The following is a 25278-nucleotide window of genomic DNA, read 5'->3' on the forward strand; positions in this document are numbered from 1 at the left end:
CACTAACCCTTCCCTCTCCGCCATACTTCCACTAGCTGCTGCACATAGGTCTCTTCCACCTCCTTGGCCAGATCTTTCACCTTCTTCTGCCAGGCTTGGTAACCAGCAGACATGCCACTCCCTGGGGGGGACTTATCCTCTGAACTTCAGTTACATTTTTCCGTTTAAGGTACTCCCGATTTTAGGTAAAAAGAGCTCTTTTCTATGCCTTCAATCAAGGGCTGCCCTGTGTGCAACCACTCACACCATGGCCGCCCCCGTCCCTTCATTGCAGTGTTAATGTATACCTACTTGTGACGCTAATAAAAAATGATTATTAAGACTCTGGGAAGCATCGATGATCAGAGGGATCTTGATGTGCTTAAGATAACAGAGCAGGTGGATACAGTGGTCAAGAAGGCATATGGTATACTTAGCTTTATTAGCCGAGGCATAGTATTTAAGAGCAGGGAGGTTATGCTGGAACTGTATAAAATGTTGGTTAGGCCATAGCTAGAGTATTGTGAGTAATTATGGAATCCACATTATAGGAGGGATGTGATAACACTTGAAAGGGTGCAGAGGAGATTTACCAGGATGTTGCCTGAGCTGGAGAGGTTTAGCTATGAAGAGAGATTAGATAGACTGAGATTGTTTTCCTTGGAGCAGAGGAGTATGAGGGGGAACAAGATTGAGGTGTATAAAATTAGTAGGGCCATAAATAGAGCAGACAGGAAGAAACTTTTCCCCTTGGTGGAGGGATCAATGATCAGGGGGCGTAGATTTATGGTAAAGGAGATTTAGAGCAGATGTAAGGAAAAGCTTTTTTACCCGGAGTGTGGTGGGTGTCTGGAACACACTGCCTGAAAGGGTGGAGGAGGCAGAGACCTTCATAACATTTGAGAAGTATTTAGATGTATATTTGTGCTGCCAAGTCATACAGACCATGGGTGAAGTAATGGAAAATGGGATAGAATAGTTAGGTGGTTCATAGCTCATAGAAATTACAGTGGAGAAGGAGGACACATGGCCCATCAAGTCTGCACCGGCCGCCGGAAACAGCACCCCACTCAAGCCCACACCTCAGCAACCCAGTAACCCGACCTATCCTTTTGGACACTAAGGGCAATTTAGTATGGCCAATCCACCTAGCCTGCCCATCTTTGTACTGTAGGAGGAAACCGGACCACCTGGAGGAAATCCACGCAGATATGGGGAGAACGTCCAGACTCCGCACAGACAGTGACCCAAGCCGGGAATCGAACACACGCCCCTGGCGCTGTGAAGCAACAGTGCTAACCACTGTGCTACCGTGTCACCCTTGCTGTTTTTAAGGCAGAGCTAAATCAACATATGAGGGAGATTGGAATAAAACAATGTGCTGATGGGGTGAGAGAGATAAGGCAAAGTAGGAGAAGATTCATGTGGAATATAAAAACCAGCATTGACAATTGGGTCTGGTAGTGCCAGGAATGCTAGTGCTATTTTAAACTGATATGGAAACATTCCATTATTTCTGTGACATTAGGGCAGCACGGTGGCGCAGTGGGTTAGCACTGCGGCCTCACGGCGCTGAGGTCCCAGGTTCGATCCCGGCTCTGGGTCACTGTCCGTGTGGAGTTTGCACATTCTCCCCGTGTCTGCGTGGGTTTCGCCCCCACAACCCAAAGATGTGCAGGGTAGGTGGATTGGCCACGCTAAATTGTCCCTTAATTGAAAAAAATTAATTGGGTACTCTAAAATTAAAAAAAAAAAAAAAAAAAAAATTTCTGTGACATTAATTCAGATATTATCAGCCCTGCTGCACGCTAGGGCAGCACAGTGGCACAGTGGTTAGCATTGCTGCCTACAGCGCTGAGGACCCAGGTTCGAATCCCAGCCCTGGGTCACTGTCCGTGTGGACTTTGCATGTTCTCCCCGTGTCTGCGTGGGTTTCACCCCCACAACCCAAAAATGTGCAGGATAAGTGGATTGGCCATGTTAACTTGCCCCTTAATTGGAAAAACTAATTGGATACTCTAAAAAAAAATTTAAAAGCTCTACTGCACGCCCTTTCCTGATTCGGGCAGTTCTCAATTCCCCTTCGAGTGGCTTTTCTTTTGACAGCTGAAACAAAAGAGAAAATGCTGGAAAATCTCAGCAGGTCTGGCAGCGTCTGTAGGGAGAGAAAAGAGCTAACTTTTTCTCTCTTTTCTCTCCCTACAGATGCTGCCAGACCTGCTGAGATTTTCCAGCATTTTCTCTTTCGTTTCAGATTCCAGCATCCGCAGTAATTTGCTTTTATTCTTTTGACAGCTGGCTGCCATCAAACCGCTGGCTTCAGAGAAGCAATTTGGCTGCAGATGGTTGGTTACAATATGATTTCTAATGACTGGCTGCTGTTGGCTAACCGAGAACAGGTGGCAGGCTACGGATAGGGTACTGAAAGTGGTTTTTACTAGAATATTACTTGATGGGTGGCATCTTCTAACTGGCTCTTGGTTGCCGAAGAATTATTGTGGTTTTTGCTGATGGCAAACTGACTTCTGATGGTTCTTTACTGGTGGTGATCTTCATCTGGCAGCTGGTAACTGGTTGGCCTGTAGCTATCATTCGTGCCTGGATGATTACTGGTAATGGGTTGGCTGGTGATAGTTCAGCTGACATCCTATTCTTTCTGGCTCAGCTGTTCATTTTGAATACTCACTGAGGTATAAAAGTATTTTAACGTGTTTAATTGTATGGTGAGTTTATATATGCGAAGTAGTATACAGTTTATAGATTCTTTATGCACATATAAAATACTGGTAAATATATCAAATATTTTTAAAAAATTATGGGTCTAAATCTGCTCCTATGACTTATAGTCGTATCTTCTGCGTTATGTGTCCCAGACCTCCAGGAGAAAGAAACCTTGTTAATGATAGACCCTGTAACTACTTCTAAAGTCACCGCTACACCACTGAACACAGAGCCTGGAGAACTGATCCTCGGGAGTTGGCAGTTTAGGTCAGAATCCAAATAAATGACAAATGTAACCCATAAGGCAGAATGGGGTCATGCCAATTTAACTGCTGGGCCTCAGTGCCATGCTGCCAGTCCGATTGGAATTGGTGGGAAATGTCTGCAGGTCTTCCAAATATTGGAGCCTGATGGCCAAGCTCTGGAATGCAAGTAGGTGTGTTGCGGGGTTCTGATTGGGGGTTGTAGGAGGAGAGAGAATGGGAGCTGGGTAGAATCCAGCCAGGAAAGGGTGGTATCCAGGGAAGGCTGAAACTTATCTCGCTGGGCCCATAAGAACACACATCCCTCTTCTCTCAGCTCCACAAAATACCTGTTCAGGACTTTTCAAATCTCATATCAGATCAGTGGCAGAAAAGCCACATGTGACAGCATGGTAGCACAGTGGTTAGCACTGTTGCTTCACAGCTCCAGGGTCACAGGATTGATTCCCGGCTTGGGTCACTGTCTGTGTGGAGTCTGCACGTTCTCCCTGTATCTGGGTGGGTTTCCTCGGGTGTTCTGGTTTCCTCCCACAAGTCCCGAAAGACATGCTGTTAGGTGAATTGGACATTCTGAATTCTCCCTCTGTGTAGCCGAACAGGCGCTGGAATGTGGCGACAAGGGGCTTTTCACAGTAACTTCATTGCACCGTTAATGTAAGCCGACTTGTGACAAAAAAGATTATTATTATTGTTATGTTTATCTACCCAGAGCGGATTGGAAATGTTCAGGGTTCCCTTTAACATTATTTACTACATTTAAAGAAGGGTTTTTCTGGCTTTGGCATCTATTCAGTAAAGCAGGTTAAAATCAGAGTAACAGATAGGCAATGTGGAGTATTTTAACCACGCAGCATTGGGCAGGTAGGGTTAAAGCCCCTTTTTCCCCAAAAAGGGTTAAATGCTGACTGGAAAATGACTGGAGTCAGATCATTAATCTGACTGCACGGTAATTGCGCGTGGATACATGTTTAATTTTACTCAATCCCGACGCATGGTCACAGACCCCAATCGTTGACTCCCCACACACACACACACAATTGTTGCGGGAATGTTTCCGGCATTTTCTGTTTCTATTTCACAATGATCACACTCTTTTTCGGATCATCATTACTGACGCGCGTCAGGAGCGGTTTGCTGAATAATCTCCAATTCCCTGAACGGGGGGGGAGTGTTTGGCCGGGTCACCCTCCAGCCCCCCCCCCCCCCCCCCCCCCCACCCCACCGCGGCCACACGTGTCTGATCCCGGGTGAAGGCGAGTGAGGCGTGGGTGGGTAAAACGAGTGGAAAGTCCCAGGGAGGGAAGCTGGGCCTCTCTCTCATCGGGTTTTTTTTTCTGTGTGTGTTGTGTAATGACGAAAACGAAACAAGGAAGTGAAGCTGCTGAGAGGGAGGGAGAGGCAGAGACGTTTCACTCAGCCTCTCGGGTTATTGGGCAGCACACAGGGCCGGCTAGGTAGGTGAATGGGAAGGTGGCTGCGGCCCCTCGGTAAGTGGATAGTGGGTGTGGCTGGGGCAGCAGGTCGGGGCTGCTATTGTGCGGAAAGGTGTGGGCTTGGCGGCTGGGGTTGGGCCGCCAGTGACTGAAATCTCGTTTGTGGGGCGGCTTTGGATGTGAATTCACCGCCTCCCCTGAGCTAACATCTCTCTCTTGTGTGTTTTCTCTCTCTACCCGCAGATCAGTTTGCTTCCTCCAGACGACGCGATGCCAGAAGCCATCGGCGGAAATTTGCGCTCTCGGAGTTGAGAAAGAATTTTTTGGCGCAACAATTCATTTCGTTTCGTTTGGATTTCGTTTTTGGCGACAGAATCCCCCAAGGATATCAGTTCCGGGAGGGGCTCGGTATAGTTTCGGTTTGGAGGTTTCCACAAACCCCCCCCTCACAAAAATCCCTAAATTGTGAGACTGTTTTGTAGAAGTGGTTAAATAGTCAGCAATAGGATGCCGCACCAACAGGAACGCGGGAACGGAGGCATGGAGTCGGAGCAAGAGGAGGTTTATCGGCCAACCACTGAACCCCTCGCGAACCAGGACTCCTGCTGCCAACTCGGCTACCTGAAGAGTTTACGAGGAATGCTGAAGGTGGCCCAAGTGGTGAGTTGACATGCTGGGCAGAGCGCCCTTCCTTCATTGCTCCTCTCTGTCTCGTCCACGTGGATGGGAGAATTATTTGTGTGCTTGTTTCGCAACCCGGGTTAAGAGCCAACAGTCAAAAATCAATTGGGTTCAGGGACTTCAGTGGATTCGAAGGGCAAGGTTTCACACAAGTGGAACGACAATACTTTTTTTTAAAATTGAGAAATATGTATGAGAAAACATGTTGTTGGCCATAGGGTTGCCAACTCTAGATGGACGTACTCCTGGAGTTTTATCATAAATCCTCCCAACAGTCAAACACCACTTCCCGTTAGTAATACATGGCAGTGCTGAAAAAAACCCATATTTTTCCATGTTCCCATGATTTTGTACATGGGTTGCTCGCAAGTGTCCTGGAGATTAATGTTCAATTCACCGGGACTCCAGGATCATCCTGGAAGGTTGGTAACTCTAGCGGTACGCTAACTAAATTGGGATGGACTTTAGAGATGGTGAAGGAAAAGTGAACAGGTCAAAACTTTAAGATACTGGGAAAAGATTAATTGCAATCTTTTGATGTTTGCTATCAGTCCCAGTGGAGTACCAATACAATGCCCTGCATGTGATGATTTCCCTGATTAATATTTATCCTCGGCCCATTTGACGGTCATTGAAAAAACCTCCAGACAAGAGTAACACTAGCTCTTTGCATCTGGTGGCATAGGGTACTGCTACTCTTACAGAAAAGTGGGTAGGATTTGATGTGATGTGGTGAATTGGGGGAAATTATTGTTGGAAAGGAAGAACTATTGTCTTGAGCGGAAACAGAGCATACATTGTTGACTGAGGAAACTAGACCACGATGAAGATTAGTTATTTTGTAAGATACCTAAAATGTTTTTAAAAACTAATTTTTATGGGATGTGGGCTTCGCTGACTATGTCAGCATTTGCTGCCCATCCCTAGTAGTCCATGAGAAGGTGGTGATGAGCTGTATTCCTGACCTGCTGCAGTCCATGTGGTGTAGGTACTCCAACTGCTATTCGGGAGGGAGTTCCAGGATTTTAACTAATGTTTGCAAGCAGGGACAAAGTGTAACAAAGCAAAATTTGCAGATGATACTAAAATAGGTGGCAAAGCAGGCAGTGAAGAGGGAATAAATAGTTTAAAGATAGATATAGATAGGCTAGGAGAATGGGCCAAAATTTGGCAGATGGAGTTTAATGTGGGTAAGTGTGAGGTAATCCTTCTTGGCCAAAAAAAATAGATCGGCAAATTATTATCTAAATGGAAAGCAGATTCAAAATGCTTTTGGGCAGAGCGATCTGGGTGCCTTTGTTCATAAATCAGAGTTGGTATGCAGGTACAGCATGTAATAAGAAAAGCAAATGGAATTTTAGCATTTATTGCAAATGGACTGGAACATAAAAGTAGAGAAGTGTTGCAATTGTATAGGGTGTTGGTGAGACCACATCTGGACTATTGTGTCCAGATTTGTCCCCTTATTTGAGAATGGATGTGGTGGCATTAGAGGCAGTTCAGAGGAAGTTCACCAGGTTGATTCCTGAGATGAAAGGGTTACAATAATAATCTTTATTGACACAAGTAGGCTTACATTAACACTGCAATTAAGTCACTGTGAAAAGCCCCTAGTCGCCACGTTCTGGCGCCTGTCTGGGTACACGGAGGGAGAATTCGGAATATCCAAATTACCTAATAGCACGTCTTTCGGGACTTGTGGGAAGATACCGGAGCACCTGGAGGAAACCCACACAGACACGGGGAGAACGCGCAGACTCCGGACAGACAGTGACCCAAGCCGGGAATCGAACCTGGGACCTTGGCGCTATGAAGCAAGAGCACTAACCACCGTGCTACCATGTGTCCATACGGTTGACTTATGAGAAGAGATTGGTAATTTTGGGCTTATACTAGCTGGAGTTTAGAAGAATGAGCGGGGATCAGTTCAAGGTATATAGAATACTAAAAGGGATTGATAAAGTAAACGTAGACCAAATGTTCCTCCTTGTGAGGCAATCTAGAACAAGAGGTCACAGATATAAGTTGAGAGGTGGTAGATTTAAAACTGAGGTGAGGAGGAAATACTTTTCGCAGAGAATGGTGAATTTGTGGAACTCACTCTCCATAGTGTGGTGGAATCTGAACCATTGAATAGTTTCAAGGAGGAGATAGATATATTACTGATCTAAAAAATGGATTAAAGGGTTATGGGGACCAGGCAGGGAGGTGGATTTGAGACAAGGAAGAGATAAGCGAATTCTGGATTGAATGGCAGAACAGGCTCAAAGGGCTGAACGGCCTACTTCCGCTGCTAATACCTTTGTACCTATATTTCCAAGTCAGAATGATGAATGATGTTTCATAGCATGTACTGTGCAGAAGGAGGCCACTCGGCCCATCGAGTCTGCACTGGCTCTTGGAAAGAGCACCGCACCTAAACCATCAACTCCACCCTATCCCCGTAACCCAGTAACCCCACCTAACCTAAGGGCAATTTAGCATGGCCAATCCACCTAACCTGCATATCTTTGGACTATGGGAGGAAACTGGAGCAGTAGGAGGAAACCCACGCACACACGGGGAGAACATGCACACTCTGCATAGACAGTGACCCAAGCCGGGAATCGAATCTGGGACATTGGATCTGTGACGCAGCTGTGCTAACCACTGTGCTACCGTGCCCCCCTTGGACTTGGAGGAGAATTTCCAGGTGGTGCTTTCCATGTAACTGCTGCCCTTGTCCTTCTAGGTGACAGTGATCATGGGTTTAGAAGGTGCTGACTAAGGAGCCTGTGTGAGTTCCTGCAGTGCACTTGTAGATGGTCCACCCTGTGCTACTGTGCTTCGGTGGTGGAAGGAGTGAATGTTTGTGGATGTGGTGCCAATTAAGCGGGCTGCTTTGCCCTGGATGGTGTCAAGCTTCTTGAGTGTTGTTGACATCTAGTCAAATGGGGAGTATTCCATCACACTCCTGACTTGTGCCTTGTAGGTGGTGGATAGGCTTTCTGGAATCAGGAGGTGAGTTACTTGCTGCAGAATTCCTAGCCTCCGACCTGCACTTGGTGCACAGTATTTATATGGCTAGTAATTATAGTACTGTTCTGGGCGGCACGGTAGCACAGTGGTTGGCACGGTTGCTTCACAGCTCCACGGTCCCAGGTTCAATTCCCGGCTTGGGTCACTGTCTGTGCGGAGTCCGCATGTTCTCCCCGTGTCTGCGTGGGTTTCTTCCGGGTCTCCGGTTTCCTCCCACAGTCCAAAGATGTGCAGTTTAGGTGGTTTGACCATGCTAAATTGTCCTTCGTGTCTCAAAAAGGTTAGGTGGGGTTACTGGGTTAGGGGGATAGGGTGGAGGTGTGGGCTTAGGTAGGGTGCTCTTTCCAAGGGCCGGTACAGACTTGATGGGCCGAATAGCCGCCTTCTGCACTGTAAATTCTATGAAACATTACTCTTAGCACCGAATAACTTGGATTTGTATGAAAAATAATATTACAAGACATCAAATGGCTTTCTGAATGTAATGCTCTTTGCAAGTGATTATGTTGCAGTTTTGAGATGAACAGATTGGAAAATATTTATATGTGACTCCCCGATCATCGTGGAGCTAGTTTTATTTATCTGAGAAAAGAGCGATTGAATTCAATGAACAATGGCGAACGTGGGTACAATCATTCTGTAGTTCCCATGTTAATATCGGGTGAGATTTCCCCACTCCTTCCCTTAAAACAGTTATGAGTAACCTGCCAAAATATGGTAGCTTGGATGAGGTCATTCAGGGTTGCTGATATGCATGATTCAAGACAGCTACTACATGAGTTCCCACCTTGAGACAGGAAGAAAGAAATGGGAGGGGTAGAGGGATTTCATATCAAGGCAGATTATGTCTCCAGAGAAATGGTTGTTTGCATGCTGTAATTAAATCAAAATTATCTTAATTACAAAGAAATTCAATCCCGCACCTGTTGTAGGCAATGTAGTGTCTAAACTTGTGAAGAAAACTGAATTGATCTAACATTTAAAAATAAATAATACATGTTTTCCTCACTTATCTGTGTTTGGATGCAGTTTAAACAAATGGGAAGAAATTAGATTAATGGAAAAGATGCTGCATACATTTATGAAGATATAACTAGAAATAATGGATAATATTTACTGAGAGATTTGAGAAATTCTGGCTTTTACATTCAAACTGAGATGGCTAAAGAGTAAAGATTATGAAGAATTGTACTAAGCAAAATAATGATTGAATGTTTTCACTGGCAGACGAGACAGAACAAACTTTAAAATTTTTTTTTTTTTAAGAGTACACAATTTTTTTTTTCCAATTAAGGGGCAATTTAGTGTGACCAATTCACCTACCCTGAATATCTTTTTGGGTTGTGGGGTTGACACACACGCAGACATGGTGAGAATGTGCAAACTATACACGGACAGTGACCCGGGCCTGAGATCGAACCCAAGTCCTCGGTGCCGCGAGGCAGCAGTGCTAACCACTGCGCCACCCTGCCGCCCCGAGACAGAACAAACTTAAGATAATTATGAAAAGAGTGAGAAACCAAATAATGTAGAATTTTCTGCTGCAACCTGCCACAAGGACATTTAAAAATAATTAGTTGTTTGGAGCAGAATAATATTAAATCGGATGGGGATAAAGCAGGAGAATGGAATTGGATGGGTGATTCTTACAGAGAAAAGTACTGCTTCAGATGTGGTGGGCCAACTTTTTTGTTTTGCAGCACTCCAAATGTATGTTAACATAGCATTAAAACTGGAATCGCACTCATGTTCTATTTGTCAAACCTTGGGCAAACTGTCTCATAGCTATTCTATTTTTGCAGCCAATTGACTGCATGTTTATTCATTTTGATCCACATATTCAAGTTGAGCGAATCAAATCACCCTAAATATTTATCAAAAAATTTCATCGAAGTGACATCCCGCTCATCTCAGCTAGTTAATAACACTGGTAAAATATATTATTTATTGCACTAAACATGAATTTAAAAGTTTTTTTTTCTCTTTTGTAAAATAAACCCTGCACATCTTTTGGGTTGTGGGGGTGAGGCCCAAGCAGGAACTGGGAGAATGTGCAAGCTCCACACAGACAGTGACCCAGGGCCGATTTAAAAGTAATTCAACTTATCTATAACATTTGTCCAATTTTTTGCGCTAATCCAAGTGTTGCTTCTCGGGGCTAAATTGATTGATTGATATTTATTGTCACATGTGCCGAAGTACAGTGAAAAGTATTTTTTTGCGGCCGAGGGAACGTACACAGTACGTACACAGTAGACAAATGAATAATGGACACAGTACATTGACAAATGGTACATCAACAAATAGTGATTGGTTACAGTGTGGAACAAGAGTCAAACAAAGCAATACATGAGCAAGAGCAGCATAGGGCATTGTGAGTAGTGTTCTTATATGGAACAGATCAGTCCGAGGGGGAGTCGTTGAGGAGTCTTGTAGCTGTGAGAAAGAAGCTGTTCCTATGTCTGATGAAATGAAAAAAAATGAAAATTGCTTATTGTCACGAGTAGGCTTCAATGAAGTTACTGTGAAAAGCCCCTAGTCGCCACATTCCGGCGCCTGTCCGGGGAGGCTGGTACGGGAATCGAACCGTGCTGCTGGCCTGCTTGGTCTGCTTTCAAAGCCAGCGATTTAGCCCAGTGAGCTAAACCAGCCCCTTGTTTGTGCGGGTCTTCAGACTTCTGTGTCTTCTGCCTGATGGGAGGGTCTGGAAGAGGGCAAAGCGCAAAGCCTGGGGTGAGGGGTCTCTGACAATGCTGTCTGCCTTCCTGAGGCAACGGGAGGTGTAGACAGAATGAATGTGCGGGTGGCAAGCTTGTGTGATGTGTTGGGCTGAGTTCACCACACTCTGAAGTTTCTTGCTATCTTGGGTGGAGCAGTTGTCATGTCAAGCTGTGATGCAGCCGGATAGGATGCTTTCTATAACACATCTGTAAAAGGTTGTGAGAGTTGATGCAAACATGCCAAATTTCTTTAGCTTCCGAAGCAAGTAGAGACATTGTTGGGCTTTCTTGACTGTTGCATCAACGTGAGTGGACCAGGACAGACTGTTGTTGATGTTGACCCGCAGGAACTTAAAGCTATTAACCATCTCCACTTTGGAGCCATTGATGTAGATGGGGGCTACGCTTCCTGAAATCGATGATCAGTTCCTTGTTTTTTCCAACATTTAGAGAGAGGTTGCTTTTGGTACACCAGCCCATCAAGTGATCTATCTCCCTTCTTTGACAAGGTCCCTCATGGTAGACTGGTGCAAAAGGTGAAGTCACACGGGATCAGGGGTGAGCTGGCAAGGTGGATACAGAACTGGCTAGGTCATAGAAGGCAGAGAGTAGCAATGGAAGGGTGCTTTTCTAATTGGAGGGCTGTGACTAGTGGTGTTCCACAGGGATCAGTACTGGGACCTTTGTTGTTCATAGTATAAATGATTTGGAGGAAAATGTAACTGGTCTGATTAGTAAGTTTGCAGACGACACAAAGGTTGGTGGAATTGCGGATAGCGATAACAACTGTCAGAGGATACAGCAGGATTTAGATTGTGTGGAGACTTGGCCGGAGAGACGGTAGATGGAGTTTAATCCGGCCAAATGTGAGGTAATGAATTTTGGAACGCAGATAGGGAATATACAGTGAATGGTAAAACCCTCAAGAGTATTGAAAGTCAGAGAGATCTAGGTGTACGGGTTCACAGGTCACTGAAAGGGGCAACACAGGTGGAGAAGGTAGTCAAGAAGGCATGCGGCATGCTGGCCTTCATTGGCCGAGGCACTGAGTATAAGAATTGGCAAGTTATGTTGCAGCTGTATAGAACCTTAGTTAGGCCACACTTGGAGTATAGTGTTCAATTCTGGTCGCCACACTACCAGAAGGATGTGGAGGCTTTAGAGAGGGTGCAGAAGAGATTTACCAGGATGTTGCCTGGTATGGAGGTCATTAGCTGTGAGGAGCGGTTGAATAAACTCGGTTTGTTCTCACTGGAACGACGGAGGTTGAGGGGCGACCTGATAGAGGTCTACAAAATTATGAGGGGCATAGACGGAATGGATAGTCAGAGGCTTTTCCCCAGGGTAGAGGGGTCAGTTACTAGGGGGCATAGGTTTAAGGTGCGAGGGGCAAGGTTTAGAGGAGATGTACGAGGCAAGTTTTTTACACAAGAGGGTAGTGGGTGCCTGGAACTCACTGCCGGAGGAGGTGGTGGAAGAAGGGACGATAGTGACATTTAAGGGGCGTTTTGACAAATGCATGAATAGGATGGGAATAGAGGGATACGGACCCAGGAAGGGTAGAAGATTTTAGTTTGGACGGGCAGCATGGTTGGCACGGACTTGGAAGGCAGAAGGGCCTGTTCCTGTGCTGTACTTTCCTTTGTTCTGTAGTCTGATTAGTCGTTGTTTGAGATACGACCCACCACAGTTGTATCATCCGCAAACTTATCGATCTGATTGGAGTTAAATCTTGCCATACAGTCATGTGTGTATAGGGAATACAGTAGAGGTCTATTGTGGAGGAGGTGCTGTTAACTATTCTGACAGATTGCGGTCTGTTGAAGAAGTCAAGGATCCAGCTGCACAGGGAGGGGTCAAGTCCAAGATTGAAGAGTTTGGTTATTAGTCTTCTTGCGATAATGGGGTCGAAGGCAGCCAAGATTATATCTCTCTGATAACTGTTAATTCTAGACCTTTTAGTGACCAATGAAGTATCTTGGAATTCTTCTTACATTAAAGGCACAAAATAAATCCAATTTGTTGTTTTGCTTGGCTCCAAGAGCTATCTGTGCTCCTGATCAATGTCAAGAGAAGTCTGTTAAATATTTTTTATCGCTGTCTTGGCACTCGTCCTTCCTACTGATGCTGTAAGCCCACCTGCCTGGCCTCGCTCCATGTGCTTGGCCCACTCTATCCCACTCCATTTCCTTCCTATGTCCCCCAAGGACCATCCCAAACCTGACTCTGGTTAATTATTTGTATCTTGTTCCACTTTTCCACGCTATTGAGCCTTGTACTAAAAAGTGGTTTCAGTCCACACGCAGTTATTTTTAATAAAAAGGCTGGAAACAGGTCACAGACAAGACTACACACTGGAGATGGGTTGATGTATTTATCTATGTAACTGGTGGTTTGGGAAATAAATTTAGTTAGCTACAAGGTAAACATTTTTAATTTTTAGGAACCAGTCCTAAAACAATTTGTTGTGTTGAACGCAACTTCATTCTGGAATCTATTCACTAGAAATGCGTGCTTGGGGGCGGGGCACGTGGCACAGTGGGTAACACTGCTGCCGACGGCGATTATGACCCGGGTTCGAATCCCGGCCCTGGGTCATGTCCGTGTGGAGTTTGCACATTTTCCTTGTGTCTGTGTGGGTTTCACCTGCACAACCCAGAGATGTGCAGGTCAGGTGGATTGGCCATGTTAAATTGCCCTTTAATTGGAAAAAAAATAATTAGGTATTCTAAATTAAAAAAAAAGAAATGTGTGCTCAATTCAATAGTCTGAATCTTTCATTCGGCCATTATGCTGGTGAAAAAGGTGACATGGCTGGAAGATGTCAACTAATTTCCATGGTTTTATTGTTGGCAGAAAATTTGTTGTTGAAAAATTTGAATAAAAATCATTTAAAAAAAAACAAACTAATTTCCATGGAAGAAATATGATGGTGTGGAGTGGCTGGTGGTTGCTGATCTCTTGGGTTAAGCACAGGGCTAAAGAGCTGGCTTTTAAAGCAGATCAAGGCAGGCCAGCAGCACAGTTCAATTCCCGTACCAGCCTCCGTGAACAGGCGCCGGAATGTGGCGACTAGGGGCTTTTCACAGTAATTTCATTTGAAGCCTACTTGTGACAATAAGCAATTTTCATTTCATGAGGGGGGGATTTTTGAAAACAGGAAATGGGCCAATGCAATCTGTTGATCTACAGTATTGTTTTTTTAGCCTTTTAAATGGGTTCTCTAGCAACCCAAGATTCTTGGATATCAGTGATGAATAGGTGTCTCTTCCTTCCATTGTTAGAATTCCTACGGTGCAGAAGAAAGCCATTCGGCCCATCAAGTCTGCACTGATCCTCTGGAAGATCATCCTACTTAGGCTCATTCCTCATCACCCCACCCCCCACCCCCAATCCCTGTAACCTAGCTCGTATATCCCTGGACACTAGGAGGCAATTTAGCGTGACCAATCTGCCTAACCTGCAAATCTTTGGATTGTGGGAGGAAACCCGAGCACCTGAGGAAATCCGTGCAACATGGGAGAACATGCAAACTCCACAAAAACAGTCACCCAAGGCAGGAGTTGAATCCAGGTCCCTGGTGCTGTGAGGCAGCAGTGCTAACCACTGAGCCGCTAAGGTGCAAAAGATGGATAATGTATTGCATAATATGCATAAAGTTTACATATCTATGGGCCAAGTGGGAGATCCTGCAAGTGGCGTGCTGCCAGAAGGTTAACTTTGCATACCCTCAACTGCATATCTTCAGTGGAAGATGACAGATGTGTTTTACATCTAGCCAGTTATATACATTGATTGCAAAAGGTTGCAACTGGTTAGGTAAGCTTAATAAATAATGAGTAATTTGTCTTTTTAATATAAAATTTTAGAGTTTATTCCACACTCTGGTTGGTTGGTTTCATCTCACTAAGCATTCAACACCATCAGCAGGGCAGAACTCCACAAGATCCTGGGGAAACTTGGTTGTCCATCAAAGCTCCTTAATCTCCTCTGCTCCTTTCATGACAGCAGGCACTGTACTGTATTGTTTATTGGCACAATCTCCAATAGTTTCAGGATGAAGTATGCAGTGAAACAGGGTTATTTCCTAGTGCCCACTTTATTTGGTATTTTCTTCTCCATACTCCTGACCTTTGCCTTCTCGACAGATATGGAAGGAGTTTACCTGCTTACTAGGTCAGATGGCCAACTCTACAATCTGTCTATACTGAAAGAAAAGTCTTGATGGAGAACTCCCAAGTTGATTGCTCACAAAGAAACTCGACTACAAAGACTCGTGAATTGTCTATTCAATGCCTGTAACTTGTTTTCCCTTATAATGAGCATCGCAAAAACCATGGTTATGGGACAGGATTTTACATCTCTGCCCTTGACCGCTCTAAATAAAATCCGAATCAAAAATTCTTCTGCCACGGTTCACAATCTGTCTCCTAATGTAGAATTCTATACAATCCGAGAAAGCAGCTACCACCTTTGGCCGAGTCACGAAGTATGCATAGAATAACCTCCGGTTGACTCCTGGGAGAGCTGCTGGTTAATAAGGCCTGTGTTCTCGCCACCTTGTTGTATGGTTGGCTGTGAAACATGGATGACTTATCAAGAAAAGAAACTGAGCAACCTTCATTCGGGTAGCTGACAAAATCAGAAAGGCTGCAGTCCTCTCGAAGGCAAATCTTGCAAGTGCATTGAGACTCATTAAACAGACTTTGTTGCCTTGGGAATTTCATAGGATGGAAGAGGAACGCATGCCAAGCACTTTCTGTATGGTGAGAGATTAGGAGCCAAAACACTAGTTTGCCCAAAGGTCCCCTTAAAGAATGCTTGCAAGAGTGACATGAAGGGCTTATACATTGATTTTTGCAGACGACAAGGAATGGTGACTTCACCTGTATGCTGCCATACTGAGGATTGGTGGCTTGGCAACAGGTGCCAACACCAAAAGATCAACACAATTACACCTGATAACCACTTCATATGCGGCATTTGTAGCAGAATCTGCCTTTTGCGGATTGGTCTCTTCAGCCATCAATAACATGTGCACCACATGAAGACCCGATCGCTCGCAACAGATTTGCTGCTTGTCCATCATCTTGCATATATGAAGAAATGCAAATACTTACCTTACTTTTAAGTTGACGGTTGGAGTTTAGGGCCTTCTGCGTGTGCACCAGACGGGAAATGGCGAACATGTGCAGTTAGGCTTTTTTAATACATAGTTTGGGCCTTTCATTTATGCATGCATCGGCCAGAAAAGGGCAAATGCACAGTTAGGATTCGTTTAAGTGGGGAACTGGTCCTGCGCACATGTGCAGGAGGAAAATAAGTGAAAAGGTGCAAAACTGCAGGTCAGGTGACCTGATCAGAATGCCATTCTCAAGGAAGGTGTCCAAAGGAGCAGGGCATGGGGCGAGGGTAGGGGGAAGGTCCAAAATCAGTGAATGGGACCAAAAGATCCCAGAACCAGGCCCTAGGCACGGACAAAACCAGTGATCAGAAAGAGGTCCCGGAAGTAAAGTTAAAAGAAGTAGACTTCAAGTTAAAAAGAGAACTCCAAGGAGCAAATTTGAAGAAAAAAAGTGGCTTGAGAGAAACCCAGAAGATCTGAGAGAGCAGCCAACGTTTGGTGACTCCATGAGGGACAGGATTACCCGTTTGGGGCAATGGTGTTCTACTTGGCATGGCTAAATCTGAATGGGTGTTTGTAAGGTGAAGCTTGAATGTGCTCGGAGATTTGGAGGAAAGGAATCTGGGAAGGTGAGGTTAAAACCCTGGAAGTGAGTGGGAGCGACGAATGAGGAGAATTCCAAGGTAATTTCTTCAATTGTGAAGGTTTGAAACCCATGTGAGGAAGATGGAGTTTTAGTGAGACTGGTAGGCTCACAGTGTTAGAAGATTCTGCATAGGTTTTGAGAAATTCAGAGAATCTGCTTTGCTTGCATTTATAATTTACTTTGGAGTGTGGTGTGTTTGAGCACGGTTCACCTATTAATTCACATGTACTGCCCAGAAGGGTAACATATGCCTGCATTGCTTTATCTTTTGTATGTGTCTGCAACGATATAGCTGGGGTGAAGGAATAGTGAATATTTGAATCCTAATCTGTGTTTGTGTTGAGATCTTTTTATCTGGTGTAATATAATTCATTTTTCTTGTTTGATAAATGTTTTATTCTTTTGTGTTAAAATTTCATCAACAGACTTTTATAATTTAGTTCAGGAACTTTCCCGATGGTTTCTTTTTTTTAAAAAACAGTTAGAATCTATCAAACCAGCTTCCACTTTGGGATCTGATTTGTCCAGTATTAAAATCAGCTTGGATCATAATCCATAGGTTAGGTGGATTGGCCATGATAAATTGCCCTTAGTGACTAAAAAGGTTAGGAGGGGTTATTGGGTTACGGAGATAGGGTGGAAATGAGGGCTTAAGTGGGTCGGTGCAGACTCGATGTGCCAAATGGCCTCGTTTTGCACTGTATGTTATATGTTCATAGGTGGAAGGATGCCAACAATGGTTGATGGATAAATATTAGCCGCAACATCAGGGAGCTCTGCAACATCGCCTGCTCCTCTTCAAAATAGAGTGACGGAATATTTCAAATTCAAGACAGCAGTCTCTTTCACTTTCTGCCTTTTCAGTCTCTGTGGTCATGGAAAATTTGGTCCCCCTCTGTGTGTGTGTACATGCACTGTTCTGATGGATATTGCTGGTGTCAAATATATCTCGTTGCTTCCATTTTGTGGAGCTGCTTTTTTTAACATTCACGTTTGATAAGACACATGAAAAGTCCCTTGGTTTTTGTTCTTATTCATGCAGAAGAATAGGGTGTACAATTTGGCTATTTTAATCAGAACTTAGGTAAAAAAAATTCTGATCTCAATATAATTTCTTCTACAAGTATAATTTCCTTTGACAAGTGCTGCACAGTGGTTAGCACTGCCGCCTCAAAGCTCCAGGGTCCCAGTTCAATTTCGGCCTCGGGTGACTGTCTGTGTGGAGTTTGCACTTTCTCCCCGTGTCTGCATGGGTTTCCTCCAGGTGCTCCGGTTTCCTCCCGCACCCAAAGATGTGCAGGTTAGGTGAACTGTATCATGGGAATGTCACTTTAAGAAATGTTTGTCTTCTCAAGTAGCTGCAATGATGTAGTTGTGTGGGTGCAGCTGGGCTCTGGCTCTGTTTTTTAGTTTTGTTTCGAGCTGGAAGCTTTGTGCCTCTGAGTTTTACTTTTGGTTTTCAGTTGGGGAGCTGCATCCAAACCAAGAAGGTGTATTTGGTCTCTCTCTGCATGCTAAGTCTCCAGATCACTTTATGATTTCAAAGTAATACCTGTTTCTGTAAGGAATGTAAACCTACTGTTTTTGTAGGAAAAAGGAGTGTTTGGATGTTGTTAGGAAAATTACTAAGGGTTACCTATAGAGTACTGTATCTATAGGGGCTGGTATCTCCAGGGGCTGGTTTAGCTCACTCAGCTAAATCGCTGGCTTTTAAAGCAGACCAAGCAGGCCAGCAGCACGGTTCGATTCCCGTACCAGCCTCCCCGGACAGGCGCTGGAATGTGGCGACTAGGGGCTTTTCACAGTAACTTGAAGCCTATTTGTGATTAAGCGATTTTCATTTTTTCATTTCATTTCATCTTTGGGGGGGTATCAGTGTTGGTAGTTGATAAGATGTTTACTGTGTGTTTATAAAATTCTAACTGGATTCATCGAATAAACATTGTTTTGTTTAAAAATACTTAAGAGCTCTGTTGCATCACACCAGGAAAGTTGTGCTCCTCATAACCAAAATCTATTAAAAGTTGTCGGTCAGGTGAACTCCATGATATACTTCGGTGTTCTCTAAACCCTGGACCATAACAACTGGCAATGCTAAAAAATTGCTCATTTGTGTCTGGAGATGTTTAGATTAGGTGGGGTTATGGTGTTGTAGGGGATAGGGTGGGGGTAAGGGACTAGGTAGGGTGCTCTTTCAGAGGATTGATGGGCTGAATGGCCTCCTGCACTGTAGAGATTCTGTGAATCTAGTTATGTGTTTTTGATTCAATTGGTATTCTAAAAGGGAGGAAGACCGAAAGCCAGGCAGTGTCAACGTGGTTTTCTGAAAGGGAAATCATGTTTACCCAATTTGTTGGAGTTATTTGAAGGAATCGCATGCTGTGGATAAAGGGAACAACCAGTGGATGTAATTTACTTAGATTTACAGACGGCATTTCATAAGATGCCACATCAAAGGTCATTGCAGAAAATAAAAGCTCATGGTGTAGAGGGTAACATATTAGAAGATTGGCTAAAATTTGAAGTTTGCAAATGTAACCCCACTATTTTAGAAAGGAGAGAGCGATAAACAGACAATTAGCCTAACATCAGTTATTAGGAAAATGCTGAAATCTCTTATTAAGAGATTCTTGATGTGGAGATGCCGGTGTTGGACTGGGGTGAGCACAGTAAGAAGTCTTACAACACCAGGTTCAAGTCCAACATGTTTGTTTCAAACACTAACTTTCGGAGCACTGCTCCTTCCTCGGGTGAATGAAGAGGTATGATCCAGAAACATATATATATTATATATATATATATACGCTTACCCGGAGATCAGAGGCTGAATTCCCTTGACTGGTGAAGTGTTCCCTGACTGGAAGGGAACATTCCTGCCTGGTGATTGTCGCGCAATGTCCGTTCATTCGTTGCCGCAGCGCCTGCATGGTCTCGCCAATGTATCACGCTTCGGGACATCCTTTCCTGCAGCGTAAGAGGTAGATCATGTTGGCCGAGTCGCACGAGTATGTGCGGGTTAGGTGGATTGGCCATGCTAAAATTGCCCGTAGTGTAAGGTTAATTGGGGGATTGTTGGGTTACGGGTATACGGGTTACGTGGGTTTAAGTAGGGTGATCATTGCTCGGCACAACATCGAGGGCCGAAGGGCCTGTTCTGTGCTGTACTGTTCTATGTTCTATGTACCGCGTACCTGGTGGCTGGTGTTCTCACGTGTAATGGTGGTACCCATATCGATGATCTGGCACGTCTTGCAGAGATTGCCATGGCAGGGTTGTGAGGTGTCGTGGTCGCTGTTCTGAAGGCTGGGTAGTTTGCTGCAAACAATGGTTTGTTTAAGGTTGCGCGGTTGTTTGAAGGCATGTAGTGGGGGTGTGGGGATGACCTTGGCAAGATGTTCATCTTTATCGATGACGTGTTGAAGGCTGCAAAGAAGATGTCGTAGTTTCTCCACTCCGGGAAAGTACTGGACGATGAAGGGTACTCTGTTGGTTGTGTCCCGTGTTTGTCTTCTGAGAAGGTCGGTAGGGTTTTTTGCTGTGGCGCATTGAAACTGTCGATCGATGAGTCGAGCACCATATCCCGTTCGTACGAGGGCATCTTTCAGCGTCTGTAGTTGTGTGTTACGCTCCTCCTCGTCTGAGCAGATCCTGTGTATACGGAGGGCTTGTCCATAGGGGATGGCTTCTTTAATGTGTTTAGGGTGGAAGCTGGAGAAATGGAGCATCGTGAGGTTATTTGTGGGCTTGAGGTGAAGAGGAGTGCTGCGGTGGCCGTCCTTGATGGAGATGAGTGTGTCCAAGAATGCAACTGATTTTGGAGAGTAGTCCATGGTGAGTCTGATGGTGGGATGGAACTTATTGATGTCATTGTGTAGTCGTTTCAGTGATTCTTCGCCGTGGGTCCAAAGGAAAAATATGTCATCGATGTATCTGGTGTATAACGTCGATTGAATGTCCTGTACGGTGAGGCGGTCTTGTTCAAACTTGTGCATGAAGATGTTGGCGTATTGAGGTGCGAATTTGGTCCCCATGGCTGTTCCATGCGTCTGGATGAAGAACTTGTTGTCGAAGGTGAAGACATTGTGATCCAGAATGAAGCGGGGCAGAATTGCGAGTGGAGATTGGCAGTTGGCGGTGTGTAGTACTGAGGCTGTTGCAGCAATGCCGTCGTCATGGGGGATGCCGGTGTAGAGGAGTGCCAAGACGTCCATTGTGACGAGGAATGTTCCTGGTTCAACTGGTCCATGGGGGCAGAGTTTGTGTAGGACATGCGTCGTGTCGCGACAGAAGCTGGGCGTACCTTGTACGATGGGTTTCAAGATGCCCTTGATGTAGCCAGAGAGGTTCTCACACAGGGTCCCATAACCTGAAACAATAGGATGGCCTTGTGTATTTTCGGGAGGCAGTAGAGATCTCCAATGCAGGGAGTATGTGGGATGAGAGCATGTAGGGTGTTCTGAAGGTCTGGATCCAAGGTCTTGATCAGTCTGTTGAGTTGGCGGATGTGTTCCTTGGTCGGTTCTGCGGGTAACTAGTGTTCCTGGTTGTTGAGTTATCGGTATACTTCTTTGCAGTAGTCCGTTCTGTTCAGTATGACGATGTCCCCTCCTTTGTCTGCTGGTTTGATGACGATGTTGCGGTTGGTCTTGAGAGCGTGGATGGCGTTGCGTTGTGCTTGTGACATTTGGGGCTGTCTTGTGAATGAGACTGATGGGGGGGAGTTGGGCGTCCTCCTCAGTGTCCTTGTCTCTGTTCAGGCAGTGCTGCCTTGTCCCCAAGTATTCTCTTTACAATGGCATACAGTGCTGGTCTGAGGATTGCAATCGTTAGCTCGGGCGTTCCTCCCTTCGGAGATGGGGTTCTTCTCATCACCTGGATGAACAGCGTACTGTTATAAACCCTGATTTGAGGGCAGCACAGGGGCGCAGTGGGTTAGCCCTGATGCCTCACAGTGCCGAGGTCCCAGGTTCGATCCCGGCTCTGAGTCACTGTCCGTGTGAAGTTTGCACATTCTCCCCGTGGTTCAGAGGGTTACGGGGATTTCCCTTATCGTTCCAAGGGCGATACAGTCCGACTATTGGTTGAGTCTGATGAGATGGGGTTGGTGCACTGCCCTCGGTGTGATTGGTGAGGTATAGAGCCATCTGGGTGATGGGACCTGGCGTGTGCTGGGTGTCCTTGGGCCAATGACTTGTGTGTCGAGTATGCTCGATTAGGCCGGGTCTGGTGCTGTGGTTGGTGTCCTGTTGCCCCGTTATGTTTGGTACATCCCTTCACGAAGGACGTGAGAGACTATTTTTTTGTGTTTGAATATCCTCGGTTGACAGACTCTTTTGTGCACGAGGGCCTGGGGTTAACATCCTGTTGTCCCCATATGGTTGGAATGTTCCTTTGTCTGAGCGAGTAGTTTTTTTTCCACTTTCCATCCATATGTGGTGGATGTGCGCTGGCAAAATATAGACCCGTGTCTGGGTCCTGGTTCTCTTTTATCCTGTAACTGTCTGTTCTACCGATTTTAGGTTGTTGAGAGGCACTGACCATAATTTGAATCTATAGCTACTGGTCTTCAGTTTACAAATATGTGAAATGATGATTGTTTTGTCCTGTGCCTGAGGTTGGGGTTATGTTGTGTTGTGTGGTATATGTATGACATCGTTTTAGAACTGGGTTGTCTTATATTTTCTTATTTTTCCTTTTTGTTTAATGGATGTGACGAATCTGTGATTGGTTCCTGCATGGGGTACAGATGGGTCTGTTATCCGAGGAGAGTAGGTTGTGGTCTGTCGTTGAAGCCTCTGGTGCTGGAGCGCACCAAGCATGGCATGAAAAATCTATGCTCAACTCTCGTGGTAGTTGCCAGCAATCACCATGTAGGAGGCTGTGCACCATTTTTACCATGTTTTCATAGCGTCATCCTTTTCCCCCTTGTTCTCTGGTGCAAGTGGAGGCATCAAATTGGGTCTAATGATAGTATTGTATTGAGCCAGCCTTATTATTGTTCTCCTGTTCCCCTCTGGATCTATGTATATTGAAACAGTTTTTCCTGCTGGGCTGCACCACTCTTGTCGTTTTGTTGAATTATTTGTTAAAATCTTAAACGTCAATAAAAATACTTTAAAAAAACAAAACTTGGGGATGTCTATTCAGTCAAAAGCTATGCAAATATTAATTGGCCATGTATAGAACATAGAACATAGAACAGTACAGCACAGAACAGGCCCTTCGGCCCTCGATGTTGTGCCGAGCCATGATCACCCTACTCAAACCCACGTATCCACCCTATACCCGTAACCCAACAACCCCCCCCCCCCCCCCCCCACGCACACACGGGGAGGACGTGCAGACTCCGCACAGACAGTGACCCAGCCGGGAATCGAACCTGGGACCCTGGAGCTGTGAAGCATTTATGCTAACCACCATGCTACCGTGTTTGAAAATTATTATTCATAGCTCGGACTAGGTATTGTAGAGGGACTACCAATCATAGAGAGCGGATGTGGTGGAGAGGGACGTGGACTGTCGAGGGGAAATAAATAATTTCAAAAATGTAAAGTTTCCCTTGGTTCATTTGTTTTGAAAGCTGGGGGATTAGTGTCGTTTGTTAGTCAGTATTTACACAATTCTTTTGTAGAATTCCCCAGAACAATCTTTTGCTATTAGTGTAGTATGACTCAGAGTTGTACTTTCCTACTCCCACTGCAGGTTGTTGGTGTAACCTGAGGCCATGGTTATTTTGTGAAGTTCAGACGACTAATTTGCAGGGCCACAGAAAAAAAATCCCATTGCCTCAATCAGCAAATGAAACATCATCAAATGAAATGTGGTTTGGGGAAAGCAAGCCTTGTGAAGTTGCTTTATCATTGGCGTAAATCCAAACTTCAGAACTGTGGGAGCAACATGACATTTTCAGTCTTGTTAATGTAAGAAAATGAAGTTTAAGTGAATGTGTTCATGTTTGTCACTTGTGTAATAGGTCTGAATATTAGTTATGCAGCGGATGTTTCTAAAGTGCTGCCTCAGGATCTCTACATTTTTGCTTTAGGAATTCTGGTGTTCAGTGTTATGCTGTGTAGAAGAGGCTCCTCTGTGTCTCTCTCTCTCTCTTCCCCCAATAGCTGATCACTGTGCTCCTACTGTTGCATGCTACAGCTGTCATGTGAATGTTTTTAATTTTGCTTGCATTCCTCTGAGCTGCATCTCCACCCAGTGCACTCGTTGCAATGGCCTATATTAAACTCTCAGTGTTGATGCCGAAAAGAGCATTCTCCATGACATGACAAAACCACCTCCAGCTTCTCGAAGGATAAAATTAGGATTAAATAAGATACAAGTGTTTCCCTTTTCATTAAATAAAAGGAAACTTCAGCCAGAAGGGTTAAGTCATCAATTCCTTTCCCTCCGTCATCTTGATTCTGCTGCACTATCAGCAAGTTCAGCATGGCATTGCAAGGCACCCTCATAAGCCATGAGTGACAGGGAAGTTGGAGTAAATGGAGCTGTGTTGCTAATGGCTAAACCACTGTAACAACGAGGAATATATATATATTTTTTAGGTAAAATACCAATACATAAGCACAAAAAGGCATGAGCTTTTCATGTGCAGTAACAGTGAGGAGTATTTAAATCATTTTTTGGGGCAAAATACTAATACGTGAGCTCTAAAAGGCATAAGCGTTTAAGTAGATAAGACAATGTCAAGCTAAACGAAGAGACTTGCTCAAACATAAGAAAAAGTGCTGATCCGGCATATCAGGGAGTTGTAAAAAGCTGCAATGGGATGCTTTCGGAAGAGGTGAAAAAATTAACAAGGGATGTTGAAGCTAACTGCAAGTTTTTTAAAATAGTGGTAAGGAGGAATGTGGTTTGATTAAAGAAGAATATGGATAATGAGGAAATGAAAGCTTGTTAAATGCAGCCATTACACATAGAAAAAGAGGACCAGTACAAAAGGAACAAAATAGGATGATGTTTCTGCAGGATTTTGAACCGAGGACCTTTTGACTTTAAAGCAAACGCGATAACCTCTGGAGGAGAAACCTGTTGGATTTCATACAAGTTTTAAAATAATAATAATGGGAAAAATAATAGGGCCTGAATAGTTTCAACCCACTATGCCTGGAAGTCACTTGACTTGGCGTCAGATTTGCATACAGATTGGGAAAGATGAAATTCACATCATAGAGATCGTTCAGTTTTGGGGCAGCTTTCTTAGTGGTTGACTGCAAAATGCAGGTCAGTGCTCTGGCTGAAGGAAGAGAATTGTACGCTCACATTCACAGTTGACAATCGGAATGGATTTATGTAAACAGGAGCTGGAAGTTACAATGGGACGTAAACAAATTAAGTGAATGAGGATGGCTACAACAGATGGAGTTCATTGCGGAAAGTGTGAGATCTCTCATAGAATTTACACTGCAGAAGGAGGCAATTCAACCCATCGAGTCAAGACCGGCCCTGAACGAGCACCCTACCTAAGCCCACACCACCACCCTATCCCCGTAACCCAGCAATCCCACCTAACATTTGGACACTACAGGGCAATTTAGCCTGACTAATCCACCTAACCCGCACATCTTTGGACTGTGGGAGGAAACCGGAGCACCCAGAGGAAACCCATGCAGACATTGGGAGAACGTGCAGACTCTGCACAGGCATGACCGAAGCCGGGAAGCGAACCCGGGTCCCTGGCTCT

The 25278-nt window shown here is 44.8% G+C and overlaps 1 protein-coding gene across 3 annotated transcripts in view; it reads left to right on the top strand.

Annotated features, from left to right (window-relative positions):
* The first annotated feature begins 4211 nt into the window (after window positions 1–4211).
* The window catches only part of LOC119966359 (CKLF-like MARVEL transmembrane domain-containing protein 6), a 130941-nt gene continuing 109874 nt past the window's right edge, over window positions 4212–25278 (top strand). Inside the window, exons 1-2 of one of the 3 annotated variants that reach the window (XM_038797892.1) lie at window positions 4212–4231; window positions 4640–5056. In XM_038797892.1, coding sequence (XP_038653820.1) covers window positions 4904–5056 — 153 coding nt within the window. In that variant the 5' untranslated portion in view covers window positions 4212–4231; window positions 4640–4903. The other 2 variants (XM_038797889.1, XM_038797891.1) reach the window with 2 other exon arrangements.

This window comes from Scyliorhinus canicula, chromosome 5 (genome assembly GCF_902713615.1).
Source record: "Scyliorhinus canicula chromosome 5, sScyCan1.1, whole genome shotgun sequence".
Taxonomy (NCBI): Eukaryota; Metazoa; Chordata; class Chondrichthyes; order Carcharhiniformes; family Scyliorhinidae; genus Scyliorhinus; species Scyliorhinus canicula.